The sequence below is a fragment of the Ictalurus furcatus genome, chromosome 6 (assembly GCF_023375685.1).
Source record: "Ictalurus furcatus strain D&B chromosome 6, Billie_1.0, whole genome shotgun sequence".
Lineage (NCBI taxonomy): Eukaryota > Metazoa > Chordata > Actinopteri > Siluriformes > Ictaluridae > Ictalurus > Ictalurus furcatus.
In genome coordinates this window covers 27,064,875-27,092,415 of record NC_071260.1, presented here as the reverse complement: position 1 = coordinate 27,092,415, position 27,541 = coordinate 27,064,875, and the positions used below count along the sequence as shown (strand labels likewise).

Below are 27,541 nucleotides of genomic sequence, written 5' to 3'. Positions count from 1 at the left end.
CATTGTTATGAATGACTAAGGGAATTTGCCCTGTGTGTTACCTCATATTTAGTCTTCTGTGAAACAGGAAGTCATGGTTGAACAATCTCCTGTTCCTAGTCACCAGGCGTATTAAAACGTGTAAAATATCAATGGGAATATACTTCAAATATATTTTTCTCATATGAATTCATAGGGCTGCCAATATTTGTTGCACACATATATTTAACAAAGATTTTGTGGGGAGACAAACCTATGTTTTGATTGCAATAGTTTGATATACATGAGAGCAGAATATGTTTATCATTTTTTTAATGAAAGATCAAAAGTTTAAACAATGAAGACAGTTTTTCTCAGCCTTCTTTGTTCATATTTAGCAAGGGTGTCAATATTAGTGGAGGATACTGTATAATGCAACAGCTCAATATAAACAGCAAATTTTCACTGCAATATAAGTACATTAGAAATTCTACTATGCACAGAAGACAAAGTAGTAGAGGTGGACATCTGGTGTCCTCTGCTGGGCTATTTGAAAATCACATGTAACATTTATTGTTATTTGTTTTTTGGTTTTTTAAAGTTTTATTTTTCCATGTCTTTATTTAATAAGCTTAGTATTTATCCTCCCCAAACCCTGTTTTTTAAAATTATTTTTTAAAGTTAAAGTAAAGTAAAACTCAGTACTGATGGGCTGGGTGGGCTGTGGTGGCTCAGTGGTTAAAGCTCTGGGTCACTGATCAGAAGGTTGGAGGATTTGAGCCCCAGCACTGCCAAGCTGCCACTGTTGGGCCCTTGAGCAAAACCCATAACCATATGTGCTCCAGGGGCACTGTATCATAGCTAACCCTCAGCTTCCTAACAGGGTGGGATATGCAAATCTTAAAATTTCCCATACGAGGATCAGTAAAGGTACATTTTACCTTATCTTATAATATATATCCATCCATCCATCTTCTACCGCTTACTCCTTCTTCAGGGTCGCGGGGAAACCTGGAGCCTATCCCAGGGAACATCGGGCACAGGGCGGGGTACACCCTGGACAGGGTGTATAATATATATATATATATATATCCCATCAGAATTATAATACAGTCCTTTATTATAAATATTTATTATTTATAAATATTATTAATAATTATATCTAGACAGATGGAGGCATGATGATGCAATGGGTTGTGTTTGCATTTCACAGCTCCAGGCCATCCCCGATCCTGAGCTCAGGATACTGCCTATGTGGATATTGTTATTGCAAGTTCTCCCTGTGTCTATGTGAGTTTCCGCCAAGCTCTCTTGTTTCCTCCCACCTCCTAAAAATGTGCTTGTAGGTGGATTTTTTTTAAAGATAAATCACCCCCAGGTGTGAATGTGTGTGTGCATGGAACCCTGTGAGGGACTGGTATTCCAGCCTCATGCCTATTGTTCCTGGGATAGGCTTCAGATCCAGACAGACACCAATTGCAAGTTATATATCAGACAAAACACATTTATTTGGATATTTGTGGTACAGAAATTTTGGTAGCACTTTACAATAACAGTACATGAATAATCATGCAATAATACCTGATACTAATATTAATACTTACTTAAATATGAACTAATGAGTTAAGGCATGTACTAATCATGAACTAGTGAAGAGCTAACCTTAACTGTGACTTGAGTCATAGTCATGCGTGAATAACAACCACCTTAAGGACATGTTAGTACATGTTTGTTAGTTAATGTAGTGATTAGCAATGTAGGGGTAAACTAAATCAAACATGTTCTATAAGAAAGAATATGAATTAAGCATGCATAATTTCAAATTGTTTATATCATTTGCCATATTCAGTTGTGTACACAAACATCACTGGATGGCATTGAGATGAAATTATTAGTGTTTATTATTAGTGAATATTAGTGCATGATTATTCATATTATATTATATTATTCATATAATTAATTATTCATATTATTGTAAAATGTTACAGAGATTTTACATTTGGAATAACTAGAACCTGCAGAGTGTCATGTAAATACCGGAAAAAGACTAGAGACTACGATTCCCATCAGCCACTGCACCTCACCTGATTGTGTCAAATGACTGTCTGCACCTGATTCACATTTGGGATGAATGAGCACTTGTATATAAGTCACACTTTGCACTGCACACATTGTCTTTTGGTTGTCTTTTGTTGCTGATGTTCTCTGGTGCTGTGTTAAGGTCATTGGTCTGGGTTTGGGGCCTAGCCTTAGTGTTCTTGTTTTGTGTTTAATTTTCATTTCTATTCACTTTATCTGCACTTGAATCCATCTTTGCCTCCCAACAAAGAGTTCATCACTAGTAAGGGTATGCGGGATATAAGTTTGCAGTGATTCAACTTTGTATTTAAAGTACTAGGTAGTAAAATGTGTTAGAAATCTACATTTATTTTTTATTCATTCTGGTCAATAAAAATTTTGGTTAATAGTTAAGGATACTACTGTAGTTTTCTGACTATAATAGGGATAGTCTTGATAAGCACACTTTGCTTTTGTTTTGTAGTATTGTGCAGCTCTCAAGGTTCATGTGGAAAGTTATTGTATCCAGTCGCTATAGTGCCACTGATTTGAATCAACCTCTTTGAAGGCTTTGCCAGATATTGCTTTTGAGTCAGATTTCTCCATTGGTTTTCACTTTTGGATTAAGACTATGACTCTTATCTTAGTAAATCCTCTACTGCTTAAATGTCACCTCTCTTAATTCCAGATGTCATCTTTATAGTGATCACTTGTCTTACAATTACCTCTAATGCTACCTGAGTACAAGCTTTTATTACATTCTCTCTCTCCCTTTATTATTTCTCATTATATTCTTTGGTTAATTACTAAATGTAACTGCAGATTTGTGACCCTGTATGTTTAAAACATTTTTTTATGGTGGCCCTGCCACATAATGTAAGTTTAATAATAAAGTGAAACAGTAAAAAGAAAAGTGTGTAATTGTTGATATGGTGAAGAGTACTGTAAGGAGATTATAAAAAGTGTTTACTGTCACAAAATTTTCCACCATGTGAGTCTTCAAAGGATTTTGCATAACCATTTTTTTGACTAATCTTCAACAAAGAGGAAAAAAAGATGGGTTGACTTTTTATGTTATAACATGAACTAACTTGTTTAATGGATGTTCCACAACATTTAATGGGTAAAAAACAAAACAAAAAAACATGTCATTATTATATGAGAAAAATGTAATTATTGGTAAAGAATTACTCCTTGAGCAAGACTTGAACTCCTTGAATTAAATTGGTAAATTATTATATTCTGTTATGTTATCACTGTCAGCTCTCAGGATAATTAGGCCTCATATGATCATTGGTGAAATAATCCTGGAACTGTCTTATTTAGCAGATGCGTATTATTCTTTGAATGTTTTTAAATCAAACTATGACATTTGTTTTTTACAACCACAAAATATCGGTCATGGACTATAACCCTGCTGAAAATGATTAGCTGCTTGACTTTTTTTTTTAATGTCTGCTTTGTATTTTTATTTCACTAGCCAAGGGATTTATGATTCAACAGGGACTTATGATTCACTAGAGATGTATGACACAAAGACATAAAAGGACATTAAGACAAACTAAGCCTTTCATAGACATCTGGTAAGGAAATTCATTATGCAGCTTCACCTCAGGTTTCCTCTGTAAGGAATGAGTTAAACACAGTGTGGTAAGAGACAGCCGGCTGTATTAATTCACCCTGTATCAAATGGCTCCCTGGGAATGCAGAGGGCCAGAGACACGCATGCAGACATCGCCTCTCAGCACCTGTAGGTTTAAGTGACCAAGGGAAGCCTGAGTCGTCCAGAAATAAGAGCTGCACTGGCCTGAGCACTGGCTCTGCTATCACAGAGGGACTTTTGTGCCAGCACGGCCCCTGGGAGTCTTGATAGTGGGTATTGGCCTGGTATCTGAAAGGCATTTCCTTCTGTTCCTGAACCCACTCATATTACAGCTAGGACATTGTCAAAAAAATGTGTTAGCAAGCTCAAATTTTTAAGTATTTGATTTGGGTATGGAGTCAATCAGTGTACTGTATACTGTTCATAGCATACGTGTAAAAAGTGAAGTATACTTTCTGGTTAATACAAACCTAAACTGTACATCTCAGTCAGTAGACAACTGTTGACTAAAGGAGTGCAAAAATGTATGAAAACACTTCAGTTCAAATCCTGTAAGTCCATCAACCACAACATGTCATGTATGAAAATGAAAGGATTTTCAGAACTATGCTGGTTAATCTTCTCTGCCAGAAGGCTCCCATACAGCAATAGAAACCAGATGACACTTTTTCTTTAACGAGGTTCTCTAGGCATTTCAGAGAAAAAAATCCAATCTTTGCAAGTTCATCAAGACAGGTGAGGGTATCATGGCTATGTGGAAGATGAACATAATGTACATACACACACAGTACACATGTATAATACTTTAAAAACAAATACATTTAGGTCGATCATCAGTGAATACAGTGAAATTCAATTGGTAATTATACTGCAGGTGAGTACACAATTAACATGAGTTATTGTATATATAAAATTCAAACAAATTTGATAAATGAGATTTTCAATGTATATGAAAATTAGAGTTTTAATCTATATTCAAAACTTGGAAGCAGTATTATGTAAACTTGCATGTTGGCTCATTCCCCATTTCTGCCTGTCTGTCTCTCTCTCTCTCTCTCTCTCTCTCTCTCTCTCTCTCTCTCTCTCACTCACACACACACAGGAAATAAGGAAATAAATATATTTTCATTCAGGGTTATCTGGTAGCTATCCCCAACTCCAATAATGTGTCTGATCTGTCTTCTGTGTCTGATTTTCTTCCTGCCAAGCATAGGCCCTGTGAACTGGCCTTGTGACATGCTCAGGCCTGAGCTTTCCAAAGATTCATGCTTAGCCCATAAGCCTTCCTTTGCCTCAGCCTCATTCACACATCTGTCAGTCTCATATGCTGATCACATCCTGTGTTCAAGCCCAGATCCATCCATCATGTCAGTCTCAGGCCCTGGGCCCTGGCCATTGTCCGCTTTTCTCTGCCCAATGCAGCTCACTGGCCCTAGTTTCTTCCTAGAGTCAGACTTGGTCACTAATCCTTTCTTAGTCCTTGGTCTCTGTATGTCCCCGATTAACAAAGGTTTTGCTCTTCTTCTCTGTTACTAAGACTCTAGTTCTTCTCTAGTGAAATGCTGAGCCTCTAGTCCATCCCTGGTTTCACTTTCACATCGAGTCCTTCTCCAGTGCTGGTAGACCCTAAGACTTCCCCAATATAAGTCTCAGCTTATAAACCTTTGTAACTCTTGTCCCTAGGGTCCTTCCCTAGTATAACTCTTAGGCCCTATTCCTTCCCCAGGGGAATTCTTGGCAAGAAGTTCTTCTCCAGTGCTACTCTCAGAGACTGTAGTCTTTGTAGCCATTGTAATTCCATTTCTCAACATTACTCAACTCTTGACCTTAAGTCTTTCCTCAGTGTTATTCACAGAGAGTAGTCCATCCCCAGTATAACTCTTAGACACGTTGGTTCTTCCCCATTGTAACTGTTGTTTATAAGTTCAAGGGAAGGAAGTCCAAATCATACTAGCATTCTAGCCACCATTTATTTCTTTTTCTTAGTCCGTGACCTAGTGAACCAGTATCAGGATGTCTTTATTAATAGAGACTTCTGTAAGTCACTCTGGATAGAATCTGGACAGACTGCAGGAGAATTATGTGGTTGGTTGGTTGGTTGCAATGCCAGTCAAATGACCTGATAAAGTACACAGTTCTTGTCTGTGCTTTGTAACAAAGGGTACCAAATTCAGCCTTTTGAGACTTGAGAGATCTGGCTCTGGAACATAAAGGGTTACTTGGTCTTTAATGGATACAAAGGTGCTGGGGAATCCTAAATGGACTCGAAAATTGTAGGCACTGAAAACAGCAGACACTTAAAGCCTTTGTCTCTGTTTCTTTCAAGACAATCTAAAGCCAGTCAAGCACATGACCCTGGCCTATAGCTATGTGTACTCTGAGCTGTGTGCATTCTCATGGAATTCAGAGATCAATTTCATTTTGATTATTCTAAACAGGTTAAAAAGTGGTAAAGCAGCTTCAAAGAGGGAAGGATTTATGGCACATAGCTGCAGGACTTGTATAATCTTACCTGTTCACAAAAATGAACTGCGTGTGATGCTTTAAGCCACATAAACAATTCATACCACTCCTGTATTTGTACTGCTTGTCAGAAAAAATGTTGAAAAGAAGCACAGTGGGTCAGGTGGGGACAGCAATTTGAAAAAAGCTCGATAATGCAGCAACTACTGCCTAGAATTCAGTACATACCAGGAGGAGGGAAATCCTTATTTAAGCTGTTTATTATCAGTTCTGACCATAGAAACAGGACATTTTACATAAAAAACATGGATGAAAATAGCATGTCATACATATGTGGTCAATGTTTTTTATACACTGTGGTTTGTTTTTTTTATTTATTTTATTTTAATCAACAGCTCTCCTGTAGAATGCTCCAGGATATATGTGCATTTCAGAACTTTTAGAGCCTGTCACAGCAACAATACGGGCTCCAGACTAACAGCTTTCCCCAGGAGTAATTTCAACTTTTAGGAGTAATTTGTGTTCCAGCTGTGAGATAGTATGTGGGTGATGATTTCATGCCCTCTCTCTTGAATAAGGATACACTTATTATTTATCACTGCATGGGGATTGATTACATAAAACAAACTAGCTTGGCCAGAATGTAGCAGAATCATAAAATAACACTAATTTTATTTTCAAACAGCACTAATAGCTAACGTCAATCAATGACATAGCAGAGAACGATGGCCTATTATATTAAAAAAAAAAAAAAACCAACCTTACTCTGATTCTTACACCTCTACTCTGCGCAATTTGCTTTTCTAGAACTAAATTAAAAATCTTGTATGGTAGCGCTACTTGTATTGTTCTCTGCTTGATATATCGCTTTGCTTGTATTTCCTCATTTGTAAGTCGCTTTGGATAAAAGCGTCTGCTAAATGAATAAATGTAAATGTAAATATCTTGATTAACCCTGTGTTCTAATTAGGTTATATTCTGTAAATTCCAGTTGACCAGTTGAAAGCACTGACACACATGAAACCTGACATGCCATGGCTGTCACTAATGGTAGTTCCAAGTTCCATGTTTTTGTGCTATAACACACTAGCATTTTGCACTGCGTACATGCTATGAATATAAGCCCACCTCTCATACCAATTTCTACTACATTTCTACCAACATTGGAAAATATTTCAGGTGTCAAATTTGATCATTATATAGCCAGTTGTAACTGAAGGCAAACTAGGGCTGTTTGCCCTAGTTTGCCTGGTGAGATGGAACTCCCCAAATGACTATAAATATAGATGTTGTGCTGTTTGTCAGTGAATTTAGCAAGTGAGGCACAACTGGAGCAAGTCACTGTCATTAGGAAAATTGTTGCCGAAAGACACCATTGTGATAATTAAGGAATAAAACATGACAACACCAAAGTTATTATATTCCTATAACAGCATGTGCCAAAGTGTTTTATTCCTTTTATAACACAGCAATTTGTCAGTTTAAAAAATAGTTATTCATGAATGGCATCATGCTTTTTAATCATTTATAGTTAATTAATGTTATTACTTACAGTACATTATAGAAATTATAAACAGCACTTCCCTCAACAGCTTCTCTTTTTCTTCTCTTGAAGTTAATAAGGCAGAAAAACACAGCATGTCATGTTACAAAGTCTTCTGGCCTGAAGACATTCCCATGGAGGACAACTGACTCTTTTTTTTTCTTGGTTAAATAACATACTTTTTATAATCTGTTTATTTTCAGCCTTAGATTATGTAGATTATCTCCCATACACGTTGCTGTGAATGAGTTGTTATTATAGTTAAAATTATCAGCATATTCAGCAATATTTAGCTTTAATAATGATTGGTCGTGTGCCATGAACAGGGCTTTCCCTCTGTGTGGAGATTAAATCTGCATCACTGACATTATGTATAACAGTCAGCTAGGTTTATAACTGAATGAATAAATAAATAACAACTATTGTTAATTACTGATAGTAACTATTGACAAAACCGTACGGCAAATAAAATGCATTATAATAATTACATGATGTGATGGTGGTGCCTAATCCTGACATCCTAATCCTGCTGTGACCTTTCACCATTAGAACCTGATGCTTTACTTCTAAGCATCACTTCTGAGCTTCTGTCTGCTCTTGTGAATCATCTTCTGCTGCTGTAGATGAAAAACTGTTTCATGAAAAACAAGTCTCACCCTTGTTTAATTGAATAATCTCACCTGGATACTGTAGATATGTACCTAAGAGTTGCTGCTGTAATCATCAGACAGTCCTTTGCTCAATCCCAGTACTCTTATTCACCAAATGCTCGCACTGAACATTTTTTTTCAACACATCGTTAGTACTGTTTGAATTTATAGCATATAGATAAAGTTGTTATATTGTTAGACACAGTTGCTTAGTGGTTAGCACATTTGCCTCGCACCTCCAAGGTTCAATTCCTGCTTCCGCCTTTTGTGCGTGAAGTTTGATGTTCTCTCTGTGCAATTTCCAAATTGTCTGTAGGGTGTGTTTGTGTGCGATTGTGCCCTGCAATGGGTTGGTACCCCATCCACGGAGTCCCCTACCTTGGGATAGACTCCAGGCTTCCCACAGCGCTGTGTAGGATAAGCGGTACAGAAAATGGATGGATATTTATATAAAAGCAATGACTTGAGTTGTACAACTATCTTCTGGATTGCTCATTATGTATCTAAATCTGCATCCAGATGTCTGTAAAGCTGCTTTATGACTGATTTATTTGAATAATAATAAACATCATCATGCTGATGTCTATCCTTCCAGCACAATGTGTTGAATTTAGGTTAACTCTGAACGCCTCGATCATTTCATAGATCAGGGTTGATGCTGCTGCATAGTTTAACCAACGAATCAAAACGCCCATTCGTCTACTTTTAGTCATTCTAACTCGGATTTTATATTAACATCAGAATCACTGAGGCGCGCGGGTGTAAAGCCCACCCGAGACTGCAACTCACTGCAATCCTTCCTCTTCCTGGACAAACGCAGATTCGTGAAGGCGGGATTGGGAAAAGTTGGGACACCTCTCGTGGTCACGGTGATATCTATTTACGGTGGATGTTAAAGAGAAGGTGTGGAGTGAAGTTAAAACGAGTCGTTCCTGTAAGAAAACGCAGCGTCGAGGGCAAAGACGCGCGCGCTATTCCGCACCTACTGTACCTGCTTTAGAGGCACAGAAGCGACGTGCTGTTCTTACAAACCGCCTTAAAGCACTAACAGTTCTTCTTCAGGAGCAGGCTCGGGAAGCTGCGAGCTTCTAAGAGATTAGGTTTGGTGATTTTTGAATGGGTACTAGGAAGGGTTTCCCGGAGCGGCCCGGATGGGATGCACAGTGAGTTTCATTTGCTGCGAAGAGGATTTTCTGCAGATGCCTTTGGATCAGCATGAAGAGAAAAAGAAAGAGGAAAAGAGGCTTTTAGCAAAGGTAGGGAAAAAAAAAAATTATTTTGTATACCTAGAACACTACATGTATAATATAAAACTGCACCTTTCATTGTCTCTAGAACTCTTATGTACCTTCAATATTTATTTCTCACCTGGAAATGTGGATATAGGCTAGATAAGTGGTTCCCAAACTTTTCCAGGGCAAGGCCCCCCAAATGGCATTAAAATTTGACCGAGGCCCCCCTTTTGCAACATGTCTTTAAAACACATTAAAAATACAGACTTCTGAATATATCCCTCTTTTTTTTTATTATTAATAATTACATCTTACATCTTTACATTCCATTACATTAGGAATTGTGTGTGTGTGTGTGTTTGAGAGTGAGAAAGAGAAAACATACATTTATTTATTTTTCAAACCAGATTGTTGAGGCCCCCCGGGCGCCCCCTGGCGACCCCCACTTTGAAAACCACCGGGCTAGAGGACCTTTAAAAATGATTTAAAGTACATAATCGGAGCAGTAAAGCCTGGTGCACCTTTCTAGATAAAAGATACATAGTAATACAGTGGTCACCAACACTCTTCCTTGAGATCTACCTTCCTGTAGGTTTCATCTCCAAACAAAATCTAACACCTGTTTTAGTTGATCAAGAACTTCCTAAGACAATGATTAGATGGTCAGGTGGGCACGATTATGGTTGGAGCTAAAATTTTCAGGAAAGTAGATCTCCAGGAACAGGGTTGGTGAGCATTGTACTAAAGGTACACATGGTGGACTCTTGAAGGTACCACTGCAGTGACAAGGAAAGATAAAGTTTAGTGCCCCCTTTTTTTTCTGAGAGTGCACTGTTTCCAGGTACGATGGGGTGAACTAACAGTGGAATAGGAAAAGGGAAAATTGTAGCTCGTGTTGACTTTCACACCAGAATAACTTCTCAGCCAGACGTATGGTTTAATAGGGATAAATCCGGAGACTGGTTCTTCGAAGCAGATGAAATTTCTTTGCAGAACTTTTTCAGTTGGATGAATACAGAAGTGCAGCTTGGAGTTCTGTTTCAGCCTTGGCAAGTAGATCTAGAAGTAAATCTGGTGGCTGAGATTGTTAGTAAGATAGTCCTGATATCTCACATAATAGTATTTCTAAATTGAAGTTATATAAAGCAGTGGTCTTGTGGTTATTGTATCATGCCAGCCAGGGGGCAGAAGTTGGAAAAGTTAAGTTATGATGGGGAAAAAAATCTTACAGAACTCAGAGCCCATCATCTTCTTATCAAATAAGCAAAAAAAAAAAAAAAAAGATCACAAAGTTTTCTGCAGTGTTATTGTGAGTGAATGATGATCTGCACTGTTACTCAGATGCTCTTATATTTATACATTGATATAATGTTTATGCATCCTGCTTTATCTGCATATCTGTGCTTTCCTCATTTAGTTGTAATAGGAGCTACATCTACTGAAACTCATACAGCAATTGTGATTTCCACCCAACAGACTCAGTTTCATTTTGTCCAATCAGATCCATTCTGTATGGTCCAGTGCTGATTAAGAGTTGTGTCTGTGCTTTGAAATGAACCCTAAGGGGACTTCTTTCTGTAAGTTGGTCTATGTGGGGTGAAGAGGCTTTTGAGTGGATTAGGAGGGGCTGGGTGTTCAGAAGGGCATGGGTAACAGAGTGTGTATTGTAATACCCCTATTTCATCATCAGGTGTTGTCATTCTCGGAAAAAATGCCACTGCAGATATACAGCCTGAGATCTGTCTGTTCTTTGCATATGCAGCATGACATAACTTCTCTTGCACTGCTGTTTGTTCTTGTGAAATCGAAAACAGAAACTTTTTTTTCTTTCTTCAGTCTTATACTTAATGTGTAGTTTAAGGTAAATATACATATTAATTAAGTAAATTTAGTTTCAGTCCTATGAAGAGCATTATGTTCTTTGTATAACAACAATATAGTGTGGAGACGTTTTTGACCACGTTTCAGATTTAAAAAAAAGTTGCTTGTAAAAACTTCCTAGCCAGTTTTCTTATAAAACTGCGCAACAATGTATCTAACAGAACTAAGGCAACTAACTGAGACAAAGTGATACTATGCCCTGATGAGGTTATGAGTTTTTTTATTGATTTATTTTTACTATTTTATTTACTATTTTTGAAGCATCTTTGCTTTACAGAATCTTTTTACATGTACAGTACCTTGTAGACATGTACATATTTGTGCACTGTAAAAACCCATGTTAAGTTATGTAACTTTGAAGACATGTGATATAGCTTGTCTTGGTGTTCTGTTCTATCTTTGTGGTCATTATTCTGCGGCAACCTGATGGCATGTACGACATTTCATCAATATTCAGAGACTTCTTGAAAAGAAAGATCTCTGTGAGCTGACTGAGATTCCTTGTTTAACGGAAACCAGGCTGTTTAACAACTATGATGGAACCTAACCTTGCTAATTCTGAGCAATTATAATTCTTATCAATCAACACAAAAATAGAATTGCTGTATAATTATGGGATTTAATCAGCATTAAGTAGCCCCTGTGGTTAAAAGAGGATAATGAAATGAATGTGTGCTATGAAACAGAGAGCTCACTACCTGTCACCCAGCTTACATACACATTGTAGTTTCACTGTGCTCATCTGCATACAGAGCAGGCATCCTGTTCTATAGTGGACTCCAGTTATTATAAAGCCCAAAAAGTTCTTCCTATGTTTATGATAAGAGTGCTTTTCTCCAGGATTGATCAAGGTGTGTGTCTGGTGTGTGAAGGTGGTACTAGACACTGCCACTTTCTCCTACTTGGAGTTCAGGCAGCTGTTTCCAAAGCAAACTATGCCTTCATGGTGTAAGTGTGATGCCCTCCGCTGATTACATGCACCACCAAACACAGCCCACATGTACGTCTGGGCAGCTATGAGACCTGAACAAGTTCACTTTGATGTGCAGAGGACCCTGTATGTGAATGAGGCTGCCCCTTGAAGGAATGTGGATCAACCTTTGTATATTTAACACATTATTTCATTTTAACATTGTGTCCAAAGAATAAAATATGACAGGGTATAGGAAAATAATCAGTGATTTGGTTGTGTGATGTCTGATGCAAAGCAGATTTATTGTTCCAACTTGATTATTTTTCTGTAACAACACTTCCCAAAGTGTTTGTTTCCTCTTATATGACAGTTTGCTCCCATTATCACTCATATTATAGCAGCTTTACAACCATTCTCTCACCAGCCTCTCTTTTTTTCTCTCTCTTGAGATAAATTAGACAAAAAAGTACAGCTTATCGTATTACATAGTAACTACAAAGCTTTACCTCTGATTGTTAAAGTGCGGACACTGGAGTCTCCTTCCAAAAATGGTAAATAATTTGTTACTATAGAACTATTGTCAGAGCTGTAATTGTACAAAATCAGTCAACACATTCTGACTTGATAATTCAACACCACTATGGTATAAGTTTTACTAAGTTATAATAAGTTTAATGCTCCATTAAATGTCATGTATTTCCATTAAAGCCAAGTAAGGATGATAAAGCTAGCCTTTGTGCTGCTGTGTATTTTCACCAAGAAAGTGTTGCTATTCCAACTGAGATATTATATATCTAGTCAAATAGAACAACATTGATCAAACTGAATCAAAACAGTTGCAACTTATACTACTGCTACTATACTGTAGCTGTAGTATTTCTGTTTCTAATCCGATCTAACCCACACCTGCACACACGGATAAGCTCATCAGTCATACTTATTTGGCACTTTTACCAACAGTTCGCTGATCTTCAGAGGGCACTTGTACTTGCTTTCATCCTTCAGAGAAGAATAAATCACATGGCTGGTGTGGTATGGGGATTACTGAGGGGTTGAACGACCTGACAGATTGCACAACCATGAAAAATACACTTACCTGTAGCAGGTAGTTCTGTGGAAAGAGGAGTGTTTGTACAGTAAATGTGGAAAAAAGCACACTGTTTGTGTAATATTTTGTCAGATTACTTTACACAATGCACTATATTCTCACTTAACCTATTTTTTTATTTGTGTGGTACCACACAAACGTTCTTAATGGCACATAGGCACGCCCGGCATTTCCGCTTTCAGACTTGTCGAGGCAGAAACATCAGGTTTAATGTGTTGTTGGTTGTGATTTGCGTGCACAGAGCAGGGGGATTTATACATTCTGGAGGAGATTTAGGTGTGGGAGTTTGTGTTTACTCTTGAATAATCAGCATAATGTAGCTTAGCTTCAAGCAGGATACTAATGACAGAGATCTTTCAGTGAAGATTTATATCCACAGCATGCTTTTGCTTGTTTAATACCTTGATCTGATTCCTGTCTGCATGGGTTATTGTTTATGAACGCACGTTGTTATACAGGTCATTGAAGTTTATTTGTCAGCGTATATTGTGCATTTTGTGTGTCTCCTCTTTCTGTCTGGATGGTATCACAGTAGCGTATGAAAACACATTCCCTCCTGTCACAGCGTCTGCTCCACACTTTGCTCTTATCTCTGAGGCGAAATTAAGCCACCCCTCCTTGCCAGCTGTACCCACCCGGGTAGGCCATGCCAAGATATAAAGAGCTTCTGTGAGAAAAACAACTGGAGTAAGGTGAAGAAAACAAGCTACCTACAACCACGCCACACCCCTCCGTCCTTGTCTCTCATCTTTCATTTGGCGCTGAAGGCCATGTTTGTGCCTAGAGAAGAATACCACCTGTTTTTCTTAGATCCCATCTTTATAAAACAAACCCCTCATCCCTGCATCCTTCAAAGGCGATGGCCTGCTGGCTGCAGTGACATGAGGAAGATTTCTGTAAAGTACAATAGCCCAGCTGTGTTGTTTTCTCTTCTGCTACACTGGTTTAGTATTTCAAAGTACAGCAAAAGCATGAGCACATAGGATACTCGCATATCTCAGTCCAGAACATTTACCTTTTCTGTTTATGGTATAGATGTGTTTGTGTCAAATTCTTTTTAGCATCATATCTATTATTATTTCTAATGGTACAATTGTTTTGGTACCTTTGTGAAAAGAAAAAAAAAACTATTAAGAGAAATTGTATTGTCTACCTGCTTGAGCAGGTTTTGTCATGCATATCTGAAACTCTGGTAAGGATTAACAATGTGTGAAGGCTTGTTTTCAAGAATACAGGCCTCCTGTAACACCTTGGTTTCAGGTCTCTTGTCCACATGGTAGTCTTGTGCTTATGGAAAATAAATGTGTTGCACAATGATAGGCTTAGAGACAAAAAAGAAAGGAGTATTTGACAGCTTATGAGCTAATGACAGGGATAGTATTATTATTATTATTTTTTTACCAGGCCTTTCTTACCCAAGAGTTTATGGAGATACATTCTGAATGCATGTGCACTTATACATTGTGTAATGTCTATGAAGAAGAACTGTGTACATGTATCATCTTTATTGCACCACTGATGGTGGTTCTCTTCTGTATACACTTGAATAGAAAGGTGTCCCGAGGCAGGCAATAAACAGGATATATTATCTGGTTTGTGCCAAACCACATTATATCATTCCCATCAATGTCAGTACTGTTGTGGAAAAACCAGCCACTGATGTATAACTCCACATGGTGGGGGCACGGAAACTTAGTGGTTAGCACGTTTGCCTCACACCTCCAGGGTTGAGGGTTCGATTCCCGCCATGGCCCTGTGTGTGCGCGGAGTTTGACTGTTCTCCCTGGGTTCTACTCGGGTTTCCTCCGGGTACTCTGGTTTCCTCCCCCAGTCCGTAGTGTATGAATGTGTGTGTGATTGTGCCCTGCGATGGATTGGCACCCCATCCATTGGTGTGCCCCGCCATGTGCCCACAACACAGTAAGGATAAGTAGTACAGAAAAAGGATGGACGGATGGATGGATGTTTACACCTTGAGAATACAGGTTTAGTTGATTTGGAACACCAGCTGCTTTGAGAATGATCCACTTTTCAGCAGTGCTGTTAGGCTGATCCAAAAAGTGCAGGAAAAATCAACAATGTGTTTATTTATAAAGAGAGGATTGTCAGGTCAGCAACCCTGCTGACAGGGAGCGGCAGCAGAGCAGAGCAAACAGCAACAGAGCAAACAAAGTACATTTTATTCCATTCCTGGCTAACGGTACTGTCATAACACAAGACTTTTGACTCAGCTATCAGAATTTTGACTCACTTTTATTAACAGTAGCGTAGCCAGGAATAAATTTCAATTGGGGGTGAGTAAATGACTGGAATGATATTTCATCTTATAAAACCAATTAAATTCAATTCAATTTTATTCATATAGTGTTTTTAACAATGAACATTGTCACAAAACATCGTTACAGAAATAAATACAGGTGCATCTCAAAAAATTTGAATATCGTGGAAAAGTTCATTTTTTTCTGTAATTTAATTTAAAAAGTGGAACTTTCATATATTCTAGATTCATTACTCATAAAGTGAAATATTACAAGTATTTTTTTTTAAAATTTTTTCCAGCTCTGTGGAGTGTACGGCTTAAAGTGGTCCTATGGACAGATACTCAGTCTTTGCTGTGGAGCTTTGCAGCTCCTCCAGGGTTATCTTTGGTCTCTTTGTTGCCTCTCTGATTAATGCCGTCCTTGCCTGGTGAGTTTTGGTGGGCGGTCCTCTCTTGGCAGGTTTGTTGCGGTGCCATATTCATTCCATTTTTTAATAATGGATTTAATGGTGCTCCGTGGAATGCTAAAAAGTTATGGATATTTTTTTTATAACCAACCCTGATCTGTACCTCTCCACAACTTTGACCCTGACCTCTTTGGAGAGCTCCTTGGTCTTCATGGTGCTGCTTGGTTGGTGGTGCCCCTTGCTCAGTGGTGTTGCAGACTTTGGGGCTTTTCAGAACAGGTGTATATATGAGATCATGTGACACTTTGATTGCACACACGTGAACTTTATTGAACAAATTATGTGACTTCTGAAGGTAATTGGTTGCACCAGATCCTATTTAGGGGCTTCATAGCAAAGGGAGTGAAAACATATGGACTTACCACTTTTCCATTTTTAATGTTTTTTTTTTTTTTTAGAATTTTTTCATTTCACCAGTTTGTACTATTTATGTATGTCCATTACATGAAATCCAAATAAAAATCCATTTAAATTACAGGTTGTAACGCAACAAAATAGGAAAAATGCCAAGAGGGTGAATACATTTGGAAGGCACTGAAAGCCTCTGTATAAACAATGAATAGTGCACCATTTGTGAAGTCTCGCACTAGCACATTATTGCTTGTATCAGGTTTTTTGGTTTTGTACTTTGCCCTTTGGATTTTTCCATGGTTAACACTGTTTTCACATTGCCTGACCTTTTGTCTGTTTCCATTTTTTTTTTTTTTAAATAACATGTGTGGGTAGTCATGACAGAATCCTTCATCAGTACCATGGCTGCAGAATGTCTAATTTGTCTAATTTAGTCCAGCTGCTAGTGTTATCTCATGCATCTCTGTCTATGCAACCCGATAAGTATGGAGAACCCATGCAAGTGTCAGCGTTTTTGCAATATTTGCTGTATTTCTCCTCAGAAGCATCATGTGTCATAATGACCTTTTGATCTAATTGTTAACAGTCAAGGCTTTAGTTTCGGCTACAGCCATTTGGAATAGTAGAAGGATAGTTTTACAATGGGCAACAAAAGGCGGGAAAAGTAAGTGTTACTAAAAAGAAACAGCTGGAGGTTAATTTGCAACAGGTCAGTAACATGATTGGGTATAAAAAGAGTATCTTAGAAAGGCAGAGTCGTTCAGAAGTAAAGATGGGCAGAGGTTCACCAATCTGCGAAAAACTGCGTCTACAATTTGTGGAACAATTTCAGAATAATGTTCCTCAATGTAAAAAGACTATGGATATCTCATCATCTACAATACATAATAATCATCAAAATATTCAGAGTATCTGAAGAAATCTTTGTGCACAAAGGGCAAGGGTGAAAATTTTGCATAGTCTTGTTCTTCGCACCCTGAAAACAGGCATGATTGATATAATGGAAATCACTGCATAGGCTCAGAAATATCTCCAGAACTCATTGTCTGTGAACACAGTTCGCTGTGCCATCCACAAATGCTGGTTAAAATACTATCATGCAAAGAAGAAGCCATATGTGAACATAATCCAGAAACTCCACCGTCTTCTCTGGGCCAAAGCTCATTTAAAAGACTGAGGCAAAGTGAAAAACGTCTGGGTTACACATGTAACCCTGTTCCCTGAGAAGGGAACGAGACGTTGCGTGAGCTCAACGCTGTGGGAAGCGCCCTCATGCGTGACCAGCATTTGAAGCTTGTGTAACATTATGCCTATTTATAGGGCTGGCGTGATCAGGTGATGTGGCAATTAAGCGTGTCGTGTGATATGTTATACCCAGAGGCGTAGCGAGATCACGTGCCTCATAAGCAATAGAGATTGCTTCCACTATCCAATTAGAGATGTGCTGTTTCGACATGGCATCACCTCTACTGTCACTGCCGAAGCAGACCAGCAGCTGCTCCAACTTACACCAGTGGCTGGAGCCATGGACATAAGAACAGAGAGCCCTTACTTGACACAGTCGGTGCAATTTCTCTTGTTCCGGTGTGAGGAACGGAGAAGAGCAGAAAGCCTGCAACACTACTGACTGGGCAGCAGCTGTAGGCACTTTAGGAATATAATCCAGCTTAGGATACAGGAAGGCCTTGGCTAATGTAGGGGTAAAGTCAAGGCAGGAAGGGGTCAACAGAGAGAGCTTGTAGATCTCCTACTTGTTTGAGAGATGTCAGGGCCAGCAGAAGAGCTACCTTTAGAGTCAGAAGCTTCTCTGAGGCTGACTCTAAGGGCTCAAATGGGGCACCTGACAGACCTACCAGGACCACAGAAAGGTCCCCGGAAGGTATGTGTGGTCGGTAGATGGGCCTCACCATGCATAAACTTCGACGTTAGAGGATGTTGCCCCACAGAGGCTCCATCAATAGGGGTGTGGCTGGCTGAAATGGCGGCCACGTAGACCCTGATTGTAGAATGAGCCAACCATGATGAGAAATGTACTTGTAAGAACTCCAGGACTATAGCTATTGCACAGTTTACTGGGTCTAGCTGATGCTCCTCACACCAGGAGACAAAAACTGGCCATTTGAGTGCAGAAAATTTCCTTGTGGATGGTGCCCTAGCATTCAACATGGTCTCTACAACCACAGTTTCCATTGTTCCGGCTGAGGGTGATAAATCAGCCCTCCGGTTTGAGACACTAGATCCCTGCAGATGGGAATCTCTTAAGGAGTGCCGTCTAGCAGGGATATTATCTCTGAGAACCATATTCAAGCTGGCCAATAAGGTGCTACTAGCAGTCCAGTCTTGGCGAACTCTAGAACTTATGGGAGCAGAGCGATTGGGTGAAAAGCATATACATCTGACCTCAGCCACATGTTCACCATGGCGTCCAGCCCCAATGGTGCGGGAGGAATGAGGGCGAACCACAGCGGCAGTGTGTTGTCTCCTTGGAGGCGTAAACATCCATTTCCGCTTGGCCGAACCTCCACCATATGGACTCCACCACTTGAGGATGGAGCCTCCAACCCCCGGGCCTCAGCCCCTGCCTGACAGGATGTCTGCCCCCACATACCGGCTGCTCGGAATATACATTGCACTCACTGACAAGAACCCTCCCTCTGCCTAGAGAAGAATTAATTGCAGCTGCCTGAACATGGGGCGTGAACGTAACCCTCCCTGGTGGTTGATATATGAGACCACCACTGTGTTGTCTGTCACAACTAACCCATGGTGGCCTCTTAATTGAGGAAGAAAGAACTTCAGTGCTAGAAAAACAGCCCGCAATCTCTAGGCGATTTATATGCAACTCCAGATGAGGGCCGCTCCAAAGGCCGCAAGCTGATGGGCCGTTTGCTTGGTCACCTGGAGATACAAATCTGTGACGCGGTGCAGCTCTGCCATGCCTCAGGCCCAATTCCCTCCCCAGTGTCAAGCTCAATCAGCAGGTCTGCTTGGTAGGCCTGCAACACTGCCATTGTATGCAGTGACCCACAAGCAAGACCCGCTGCCACACAGGCTTTGCCCACCAATGCCGAGGTGGCCTTACTTGGCTTGGAAGGCAAAGCCGGCCCCCCTAAATTACCTGCCATCGATGGAGAGGGGTGGCTCGCAGGCGCCTCCTCCACTTTCGGCATAGCTAAACAGACATGCTGTTCACTCCCCACGATGGCTGAATAATCAGACGTCGTAGGGTTATAAACACGGTTGGTGTATAATTTTCTCCAGAAGTGGGATATTTCATAATCCACTTTTGGAAAAAAGGGGAGCTTTCTGCGGTATGAGGGAGATTTATTTTCACTGGGGAGGAAGTACTCATCCAGCCTGCTACGAACCACTTCCTCTTCCCCGGGAAAGTATAAATTATTTTTTCAACTGCCCTAGTAATCACCTCAAGCAACTCTTTATATGCTTGAGAGCTGCTCTCGGTTTTTGGTGTAGTGGGACCCCGAACTGGCTCCTCGGAGTCGGAGAGGGTGTTTTGGCTTTCCATAGCGGAAGGAGGAGTTGCAACACGAGCTCCAAAGTCCGGTGGAGAGAGACAGAGCAAGAGATAGAGCAGCGCTTGTCTCCGGCTCCTCTTTCAGATCCATACGAAATCCCCAGGACCTGAGTCGGCTGGCTGCCCGGCAGTGGCTGGCCCAGATCCACGAAGTTCTGAAACCCAACTCCCTTTGGCCGAGAAGAGAGCGAGCCACGAGCAGAGATGCCTAATTGTAAGGCGTTCACAATGCGCACAGTCAGACCCCTCAAGGGCTGCTGTGGCATGCTCCACCCCTGAACACTTCAGACAGAAAATGTGTTCCCCTAGCCCCCCTAAGCCCCCGATCTTTTTTTAAAAAAGATAGAGAGGAAATTAAGTGTCTTTTTGCAAGCGTTACACAAATGACCGACATGCAGTCTCGCTGAAGATAATAAGGCTGACGGTGTGGCTCACAGGTGCTGTTAATATATCATGTGACACGCTTAATTGCCATGTCTCCTGATCACGGCATGATATTACACAAGCTTCAGATTACAGTTATCATTTTTGTGTCCGGATTTCTGTTACTCCCCAAGCCTGCTAATAGCTAGCTATATAGCAAACAACAAGCTAGCTACCTCACCAGCCTGTATCTGTGAGCAAATATGGAAAGGTACCTATGTCAACCACCCCTTTCAAGACAAACCTACAGTCATCAATGCTATTGTCATTGTTTGAATCTCCAAGTCATTTTAGTTGTCCAGGTTAGTAAAAGAATGTATATCATACTGTATTCATGACAAATGCCTGTGTCCTCTTGTGAAGTATTCAGAGGCTGAATAGGGTAGGGCTGTCATGATAACTACTTTTTGTTGTGTGATACAGTATATTGTCCCAAAATTAATTAATTAATTAAATAAATAAATTATATTATTGTCATTTTAAGACCATTTTATGTCACTGATTATATAATGACAATATGACAATATAATAGCATAATAATGCAAGTACACTCTTTCAAAGAACAAAGAATGTTTAATTCTTAACAATATTTAGACATTGGAATCGGAATGTCAGAAAATATATCCTAAATAAATAAAACATAAATAAATAAATACACCTTTGTTAACAAAAAAGTGCAAGGTAACAAGAATTAGAACAAAACAAAGTTGCATATTTAACAAAGTCAGTTTAGACTTTTAAAGTGTCTCACACAGAGGCACAGATGCCTCAACAGGCCATATCTGCTGCCAGAGCTATTTTTAATTGTTAGACAGATTGCGAGAAAGGAATACCAACATGTTTACCTTGTGGGGCTTAAGGCAGGATCTTTCTGGGGTAACAATGTTACTAGCTGTGCTAAACATTCTTTCTGAGCCAGTGCTTGTTGCACAAATGCACATGTATTTTTGTGCTAACTTGGTTATTAGAGGAAATCTGCTATGGTTATCATGCCACCACATCAAGTGATCAGATGATTCACCAAGTGCTTCTTCCTGGAGGAACTTCGTCGGCTCCTCATCAGCCTGCACTCTTTTTGTTACCGATACCTGAGTCTGGTGACTTGTAAGTTAGGTTCTTCTGTTCTGGAGAAGGTCACACAGCCTCATCTTCTTGGTTGCTGGAGGTTCAGATTCAGATCCTTCGTTTCCCCCTGCAGATTTAATGCAGCTCTGACAACTGGCACATTCTCCTTTTCATTCTTCCTCATTCATGTCTTGCAAGAGCTTTTCTTTGACATCATCCAAGACCTCCACATCCTCCATGGTACCATGATACCTTGGATCCAAGATGGTGGCCTTTGTCAGAAGGTTTTGGATTTCAGATGGGCTGCATTTCTCTGTCAGTACTCTGCACATGTTTGCCTTTATGTTTGCTGTCAGTGCAGTGTCATTGTGGTGTGGTGATAAAAGTTTGCCTTTAAGAAGTTCCATCACAGGCCATCCGTGAAATCAGCCACTGGCTTCATTGCTGGATTCCAACACAGAAACATCCTGCCAGGTTGGGTTGAAGTGGCCATGTTTTTGATCTTCAACCAGGACATGTCTTACGGCTGGGAGTTACTCCAGCACCCTCTCTATTATTTTTTGCTTGGTGCCCCATCGTGTGGCGACATCCTGTGGAAAAGATAACATTGTTTTTATATTCATTATTTCATCTATACTAACATTATTCAACAAATACTACTTTATAAATTTCTTCATTTATTTTATAATAATCACAAATAATTGTACATGGCTGTATTAAAATGTAACCAATTATTTAATACATACATACAAACAGGCCCCAAAGTAAGTAAAAAAAACAACAAGCCTTTAAATTAAGTTTAAATGAACCCTTTAAATATTTTCTGTTGTATAATAACATGTTATCATTACTCACCAGTACTAGATTGTGTTGAGTGACATTGGTTTCTGTGCCTTCCTCAGTTCTCTCTTCTTCAGCCAGCTCAGGTTGAAGGTGTTGACAAGATTCCTACAAGGTCCCCTGGCCCGCACTGTGTGAGCCTTGTCACTGTTCAGTACATGAGAAACAGCCAAATGGAGGTTGTGGCCAAAGCAATTGAGCCATGGCTGGCCAAGATTGCGTATTGCAGCCACAATGTTAGCACCATTGTCTGTAGTTATACAGGCCATTTTGCGCTCATCCAATTCCCAGTCTGATAAAGCAGACTGAAGGGCTTCAGCAAGTACATCAGCACTGTGGTTCTGGGGTATGTATCTGGTCTCTAAACACTTTGACTGGAGAGTCCAATCAGCAGTTATGTAGTGTATGGTCAAGCTCATGTATGGGGTCATATTTGAGCTTGACCACATATCTGTAGTGGCAGAGTAAAAGGAGATGTCTTTTATCTCCTTCAGAATGTTGTCTTTTACTTTGTTGTACAAGGATGGAATGGCAGTTTGGCAGCTGTACATTTTCTTTAGCAATTGGTACTGTTTGTCAAAAGTTTGCAGCATATTTTTAAATGTTGGTTTTTCAACTGCGTTTAATGGCTGCATCTCTTTGGCTATAAAGCAAGTTATGCAATCTGTGTGTGTGCGCCATTTCGCACTATCACATTTATATTTGCACTGCTAGGAAAAGGCATCAGTAACATGTAACTGTCTGGAAGACCCCTCTAACTCCAGCTGCAGTTGTTGTTCCCAGGTGGGAAACTGGATGGGATGGTTATGTTTTAGGTGAGATTTTAGGTTACTTGGGTTCTTTCTTTTCATTACCACTGTTTTTAAACAAAGTTGACATACCAGCTCATTCATGTTAATTGGCTCTCCTTTCATTCGGCTTAAAGCCAAAATGTTCCCACACCAGAGCTGAAGATTACGGCTTTGAAACCAAGTCCATTGGGACTTATTCTTCCTAACTGGCTATAGTTGTCACAAAACACTATATAACACAGTGGGTTCACGCCTTCACAGTGGGTTCACCTGTCGCTGTCTGCTCTGTGTGTGTATGGAGATGCTACCTGAGGCCTGTCTCCGCCTCTGACACAGAGAGCAGTCGAGATGACAGAGGCAGCGCGATCGACTAAAATGTTGGTGACATTAATGTTTATGTAAAAATAAATATAATCATTATTTTCAGTTATAAAAATGATCAATCGCAATATATCATGTCACCAAAATTATTGAGCTCATTTCCATATAATAAGATATTGACTATCGCGACAGGCCAAGAATATGGCTACTTTTTGTTAGTTTGCCAAATGAATATGGCCATCGAAAGCAGGGCAACTCAGGGAAAACATCAGTAAACTGGAAGACATTTGATACTGGAACAGATATGTTGTCTTTGGACATTTGACCTAAAATACGTGTAGGTAGTCAATTGGACAGAAAGCAATGAGGAAATGATACACAGAATGTGATCTAGAGCGTGGGAGACATGCCTGCTCATGGTTTTTGGGATTGAAAAACGAAGACAAAACAAGAGTCTGTTTCTGTTGGAAGGTTGATCTAAATGTCTTCTGTACCTACTTTGCGAAAGTCTCGTTCTTCTGTTCCAAGTTAGTCTTACTTCCTCCTAGAGTTCATTTAAGCTCTATTGTAAAAGGAAATTCAAATCCTCTGTGTGTCACTATGTCCATTTTGGAATAAAAAAAGAAGTTACAGTAGAATAGACATGAGATACTCTTTCATTAACTCATCTGTTAAATCCTGTAAGCCCCTGCTACCTTTCAGAGAAGAAGGAAAGATTTGTGTATTCTTACTTCCTCCTAGAGTTCATTTAAGCTCTATTGTAAAAGGAAATTCAAATCCTCTGTGTGTCACCATGTCCATTTTGGAATAAAAAAAGAAGTTACAGTAGAATAGACACGAGATACTCTTTCATTAACTCATCTGTTAAATCCTATAAGCCCCTGCTACCTTTCAGAGGAGAAGAAGGGAAGATTCATGCCTACAGTTACATATTACAGAGTGAGGTTTAAGCTGCTCAGAGTCTGCAGTAAGTGGCATGAATGACAGTACAAAAACTGTGTGCATCAGGTTTCTGACTTTACAGTCACCCAAGTCAGACAGTAGATCTAACTTTCCCAACTCACCAATGACAGCTCTTGACTTGAGTCACGGAAGATTATAGCCTTGGAACCATCATGATTATACGATATTTAAAGTGATGTTGAAATTTGAGTTATGGATTAACATATTAACTTTCTTTCACCAAAAAAAGACAAGAATACAAGAATGACCTACCATGCTCAGTTTTGGGGTGGTTGTGCAATGGAATGTCTAAGGCAGCAGTTTCATGAATGGGATAGGCCTTTCAGAGGTTTGCTTTTACGACATTAGAGAGCCACTGATGCAGAACCCCTTTTATAAAGCCTCTGTCAACAGAAGATAATGGGGTACAAAAGACATTACTGCAGTCACTTAATGCTACTTTAATTCAGCGGGCTGGGCTTTGAGGATGAAATCACAGTATGCATGACAGATTAAGCATGAGGGTCACTGTATTTTTCCCAGAGTTACGGTTGTGTGCATTCTTTATATAAGAGAACAAGGGCTGGTCAACTTAAACACCTTTGGCTTTAGTCTGTTTCATGAGCACAGGATGGACATAATATGCTCACTTCAGCTGCTTCCGTCCAACTCTGTGCCTTTGTGTGCTGATGAATGTGGCCTTTATGTTGCCTTTCTGTTAACACTTTCTACTAGGGGATTTTTTTGTCTGTTTAATAATACTTGGCAAAGGAATCGTCTCTTTTGCACTTGGCAACCAGAAACTCCTATGAAGACCCGTTCTTCTGTCTTTGTCACTTCTCCAAGCTCATCACAGAGATGGACAGGAAGCAGCAGCCTCATAGTGGGAATCACATTTTTACTGATACATGGCTTTGCTTTTCTTTCTGATCAACTGTCTCTAGTGGCATTTCTCAGAGGAAAAGAGGAGAAATTAGTGTTACAGAAATGTTGGACATCAGCATTTTCATGTTTGTGAGAAGGTTGTCTTTTCTCTGGGGTGGAAATAAATCCCCTCTTTGACATGCTGCATTTACTCTGTATACACACAGGAAGAAAGCCCCTGACTTTTTTTCCCTTTCCATTTAACACCAAATGTTGTAACAAGCCGAGACAAATCAGTTTTTCCAACTCGTTCATACTGTTTTTGAAAGTATTGTCTTGCACACATCTAAATTCTGCCTACATTCTGGGGAAAATACATTTTTTAGGTATTTGAAGTAACAGGTCTCAGAGGACTGCAAGAAAAATCTATGCAAGGTAACGTAATGAAGATATCAATTGCCTAGCGTACAATTCTGAGACTTTCTGTATGCTCATATAGGTTTCAGTGGGCTAGATGTGCTTAGTTTGAATACAAACATACATACATACATATTGTACGTACGTACAGTAAATACAGTACATACAGTGTGAAAAGTATTAGTTTTTGTGTATATCCCATACTAAATATTTTCAGAAATGAAAACAAAATCTAAGATCAATCAAAGGCAACCTGAATAAAGACAAAATATACTTTATAAATGATAGTACTATGTATTAACGCAAAAAAGTTATCCAGTACCAACTCTGCCTGTGTGGAAATGTCTTTTGCCCCAGTAATGACTAATTCCACAAATCTATGAAACTGCATTCATAATGGGGTTTAGCTGGACTAGACACAACCAGGCCTGATTACTGCAGACCCTGTTTAATCAAATAAACACTTAATTAGAACTTTTTCAACAGCATGACGTTGGTTAAAAGGTCTTAGCCAGTGACACACGATGCCAAAGTGGAAAGAAATTCGAGAAATGATGAAGAAGAAGGTGATTGAAATACATCAGTCTGGGAAGGGTTACAAAGCAATTTCAAAAGCTCTGGGACTCCAAAGAACCACAGTGAGAACCATTATCTCCAAATGGAAAAACTCTGCACAGTAGTGATCCTTCCCAGAAGGGGCCGACCTTACAAAATTCCTCCAACGACTCATCCAGCAAGTCACAAAAGAGCCAAGGACAACATCAAGGAACTACAGTCCTCTCTTGCATAAATAAAGGTCACTGTTCATGACTCCACTACCAGAAAGACACTGGGCAAAAATGACACACATGGAAGAGTAGTGAGGCGAAAACCACTGCTAACCCAGAAGAACAATAAGGCTCATCTGATTATTGCGAAAACAGTCCTTGATGATCCTCAAATCTTTTGGGAGAATGTTCTATGGACTGATGAGTTGAAAGTGGAACTGTTTGGAGGACAGGAGTCCCGTTACATCTGGCGTAAACCCAACACAGAATTCCACAAAGAACATCATACCCACGGTCAAGCATGGTGGTGGAAGTGTGATGGTGTGGGGATGCTTTTCTGCTTCATGGACTGGGAAACTTGCAATGATTGAGGGAAACATGAATTCTGCTCTCTACCAGAAAATCCTAAAGGAGAATGTCCGGGCTTCAGTCCGTAAATTGAAACTCAACAGGATTATGGAGCAAAACAATGATCCAAAGCACATGAGAAAGTCCACCTCTGAATAGTTAAAAAAAAAGCAAAATTAAAGTTTTAGAGTGGCCTAGTCAAAGTCCTCACTTGAACCAATTGAGATTTTGTGGTAGAACCTTAAATATGCAGGTCACGCTCGAAAACCCTCCATAGTGGCTGAATTAAAGCAGTTCTGCAAAGAAGAGTGGGCCAAAATTCCACCACAGTGCTGTGAAAGACTTATCTTCAGTTATTGAACCACTTTTAAATATAATCAATTCTTCCCTAAGCACTGGCTATGTACCTAAATCACTTAAATTAGCAGTTATTAAACCCTTGATTAAAAAAACCTGACCTTGACCCGTCTCAATTGTCCAGCTATAGACCAATATCAAATCTCCCCTTCATCTCTAAGATTTTAGAAAAGGTTGTAGCAAAGCAGTTATGCTCGTACTTAGATAGGAATAACATTCATGAAATGTATCAGTCAGGATTTAGACCTCATCATAGCACAGAGACAGCGTTAGTTAAAGTAGTAAATGACCTTCTACTGACCTCTGATCAGGGTTGTGTCTCGCAGCTTGTGTTATTCGACCTTAGTGCAGCTTTTGATACTATAGATCACACTATTCTCCTTG

General features: G+C 39.6%; 1 protein-coding gene across 7 annotated transcripts in view; it reads left to right on the top strand.

Annotated features, from left to right (window-relative positions):
• The first annotated feature begins 9,166 nt into the window (after positions 1–9,166).
• The window catches only part of tns1b (tensin 1b), a 265,947-nt gene continuing 247,572 nt past the window's right edge, over positions 9,167–27,541 (top strand). For 4 of the 7 annotated variants that reach the window (XM_053627392.1, XM_053627380.1, XM_053627377.1 and 1 more), the window contains exon 1: positions 9,169–9,531. In XM_053627392.1, coding sequence (XP_053483367.1) covers positions 9,427–9,531 — 105 coding nt within the window. In that variant the 5' untranslated portion in view covers positions 9,169–9,426. Of the gene's footprint in view, positions 9,532–27,541 lie in introns of all 7 variants that reach the window. The other 3 variants (XM_053627379.1, XM_053627378.1, XM_053627391.1) reach the window with 2 other exon arrangements.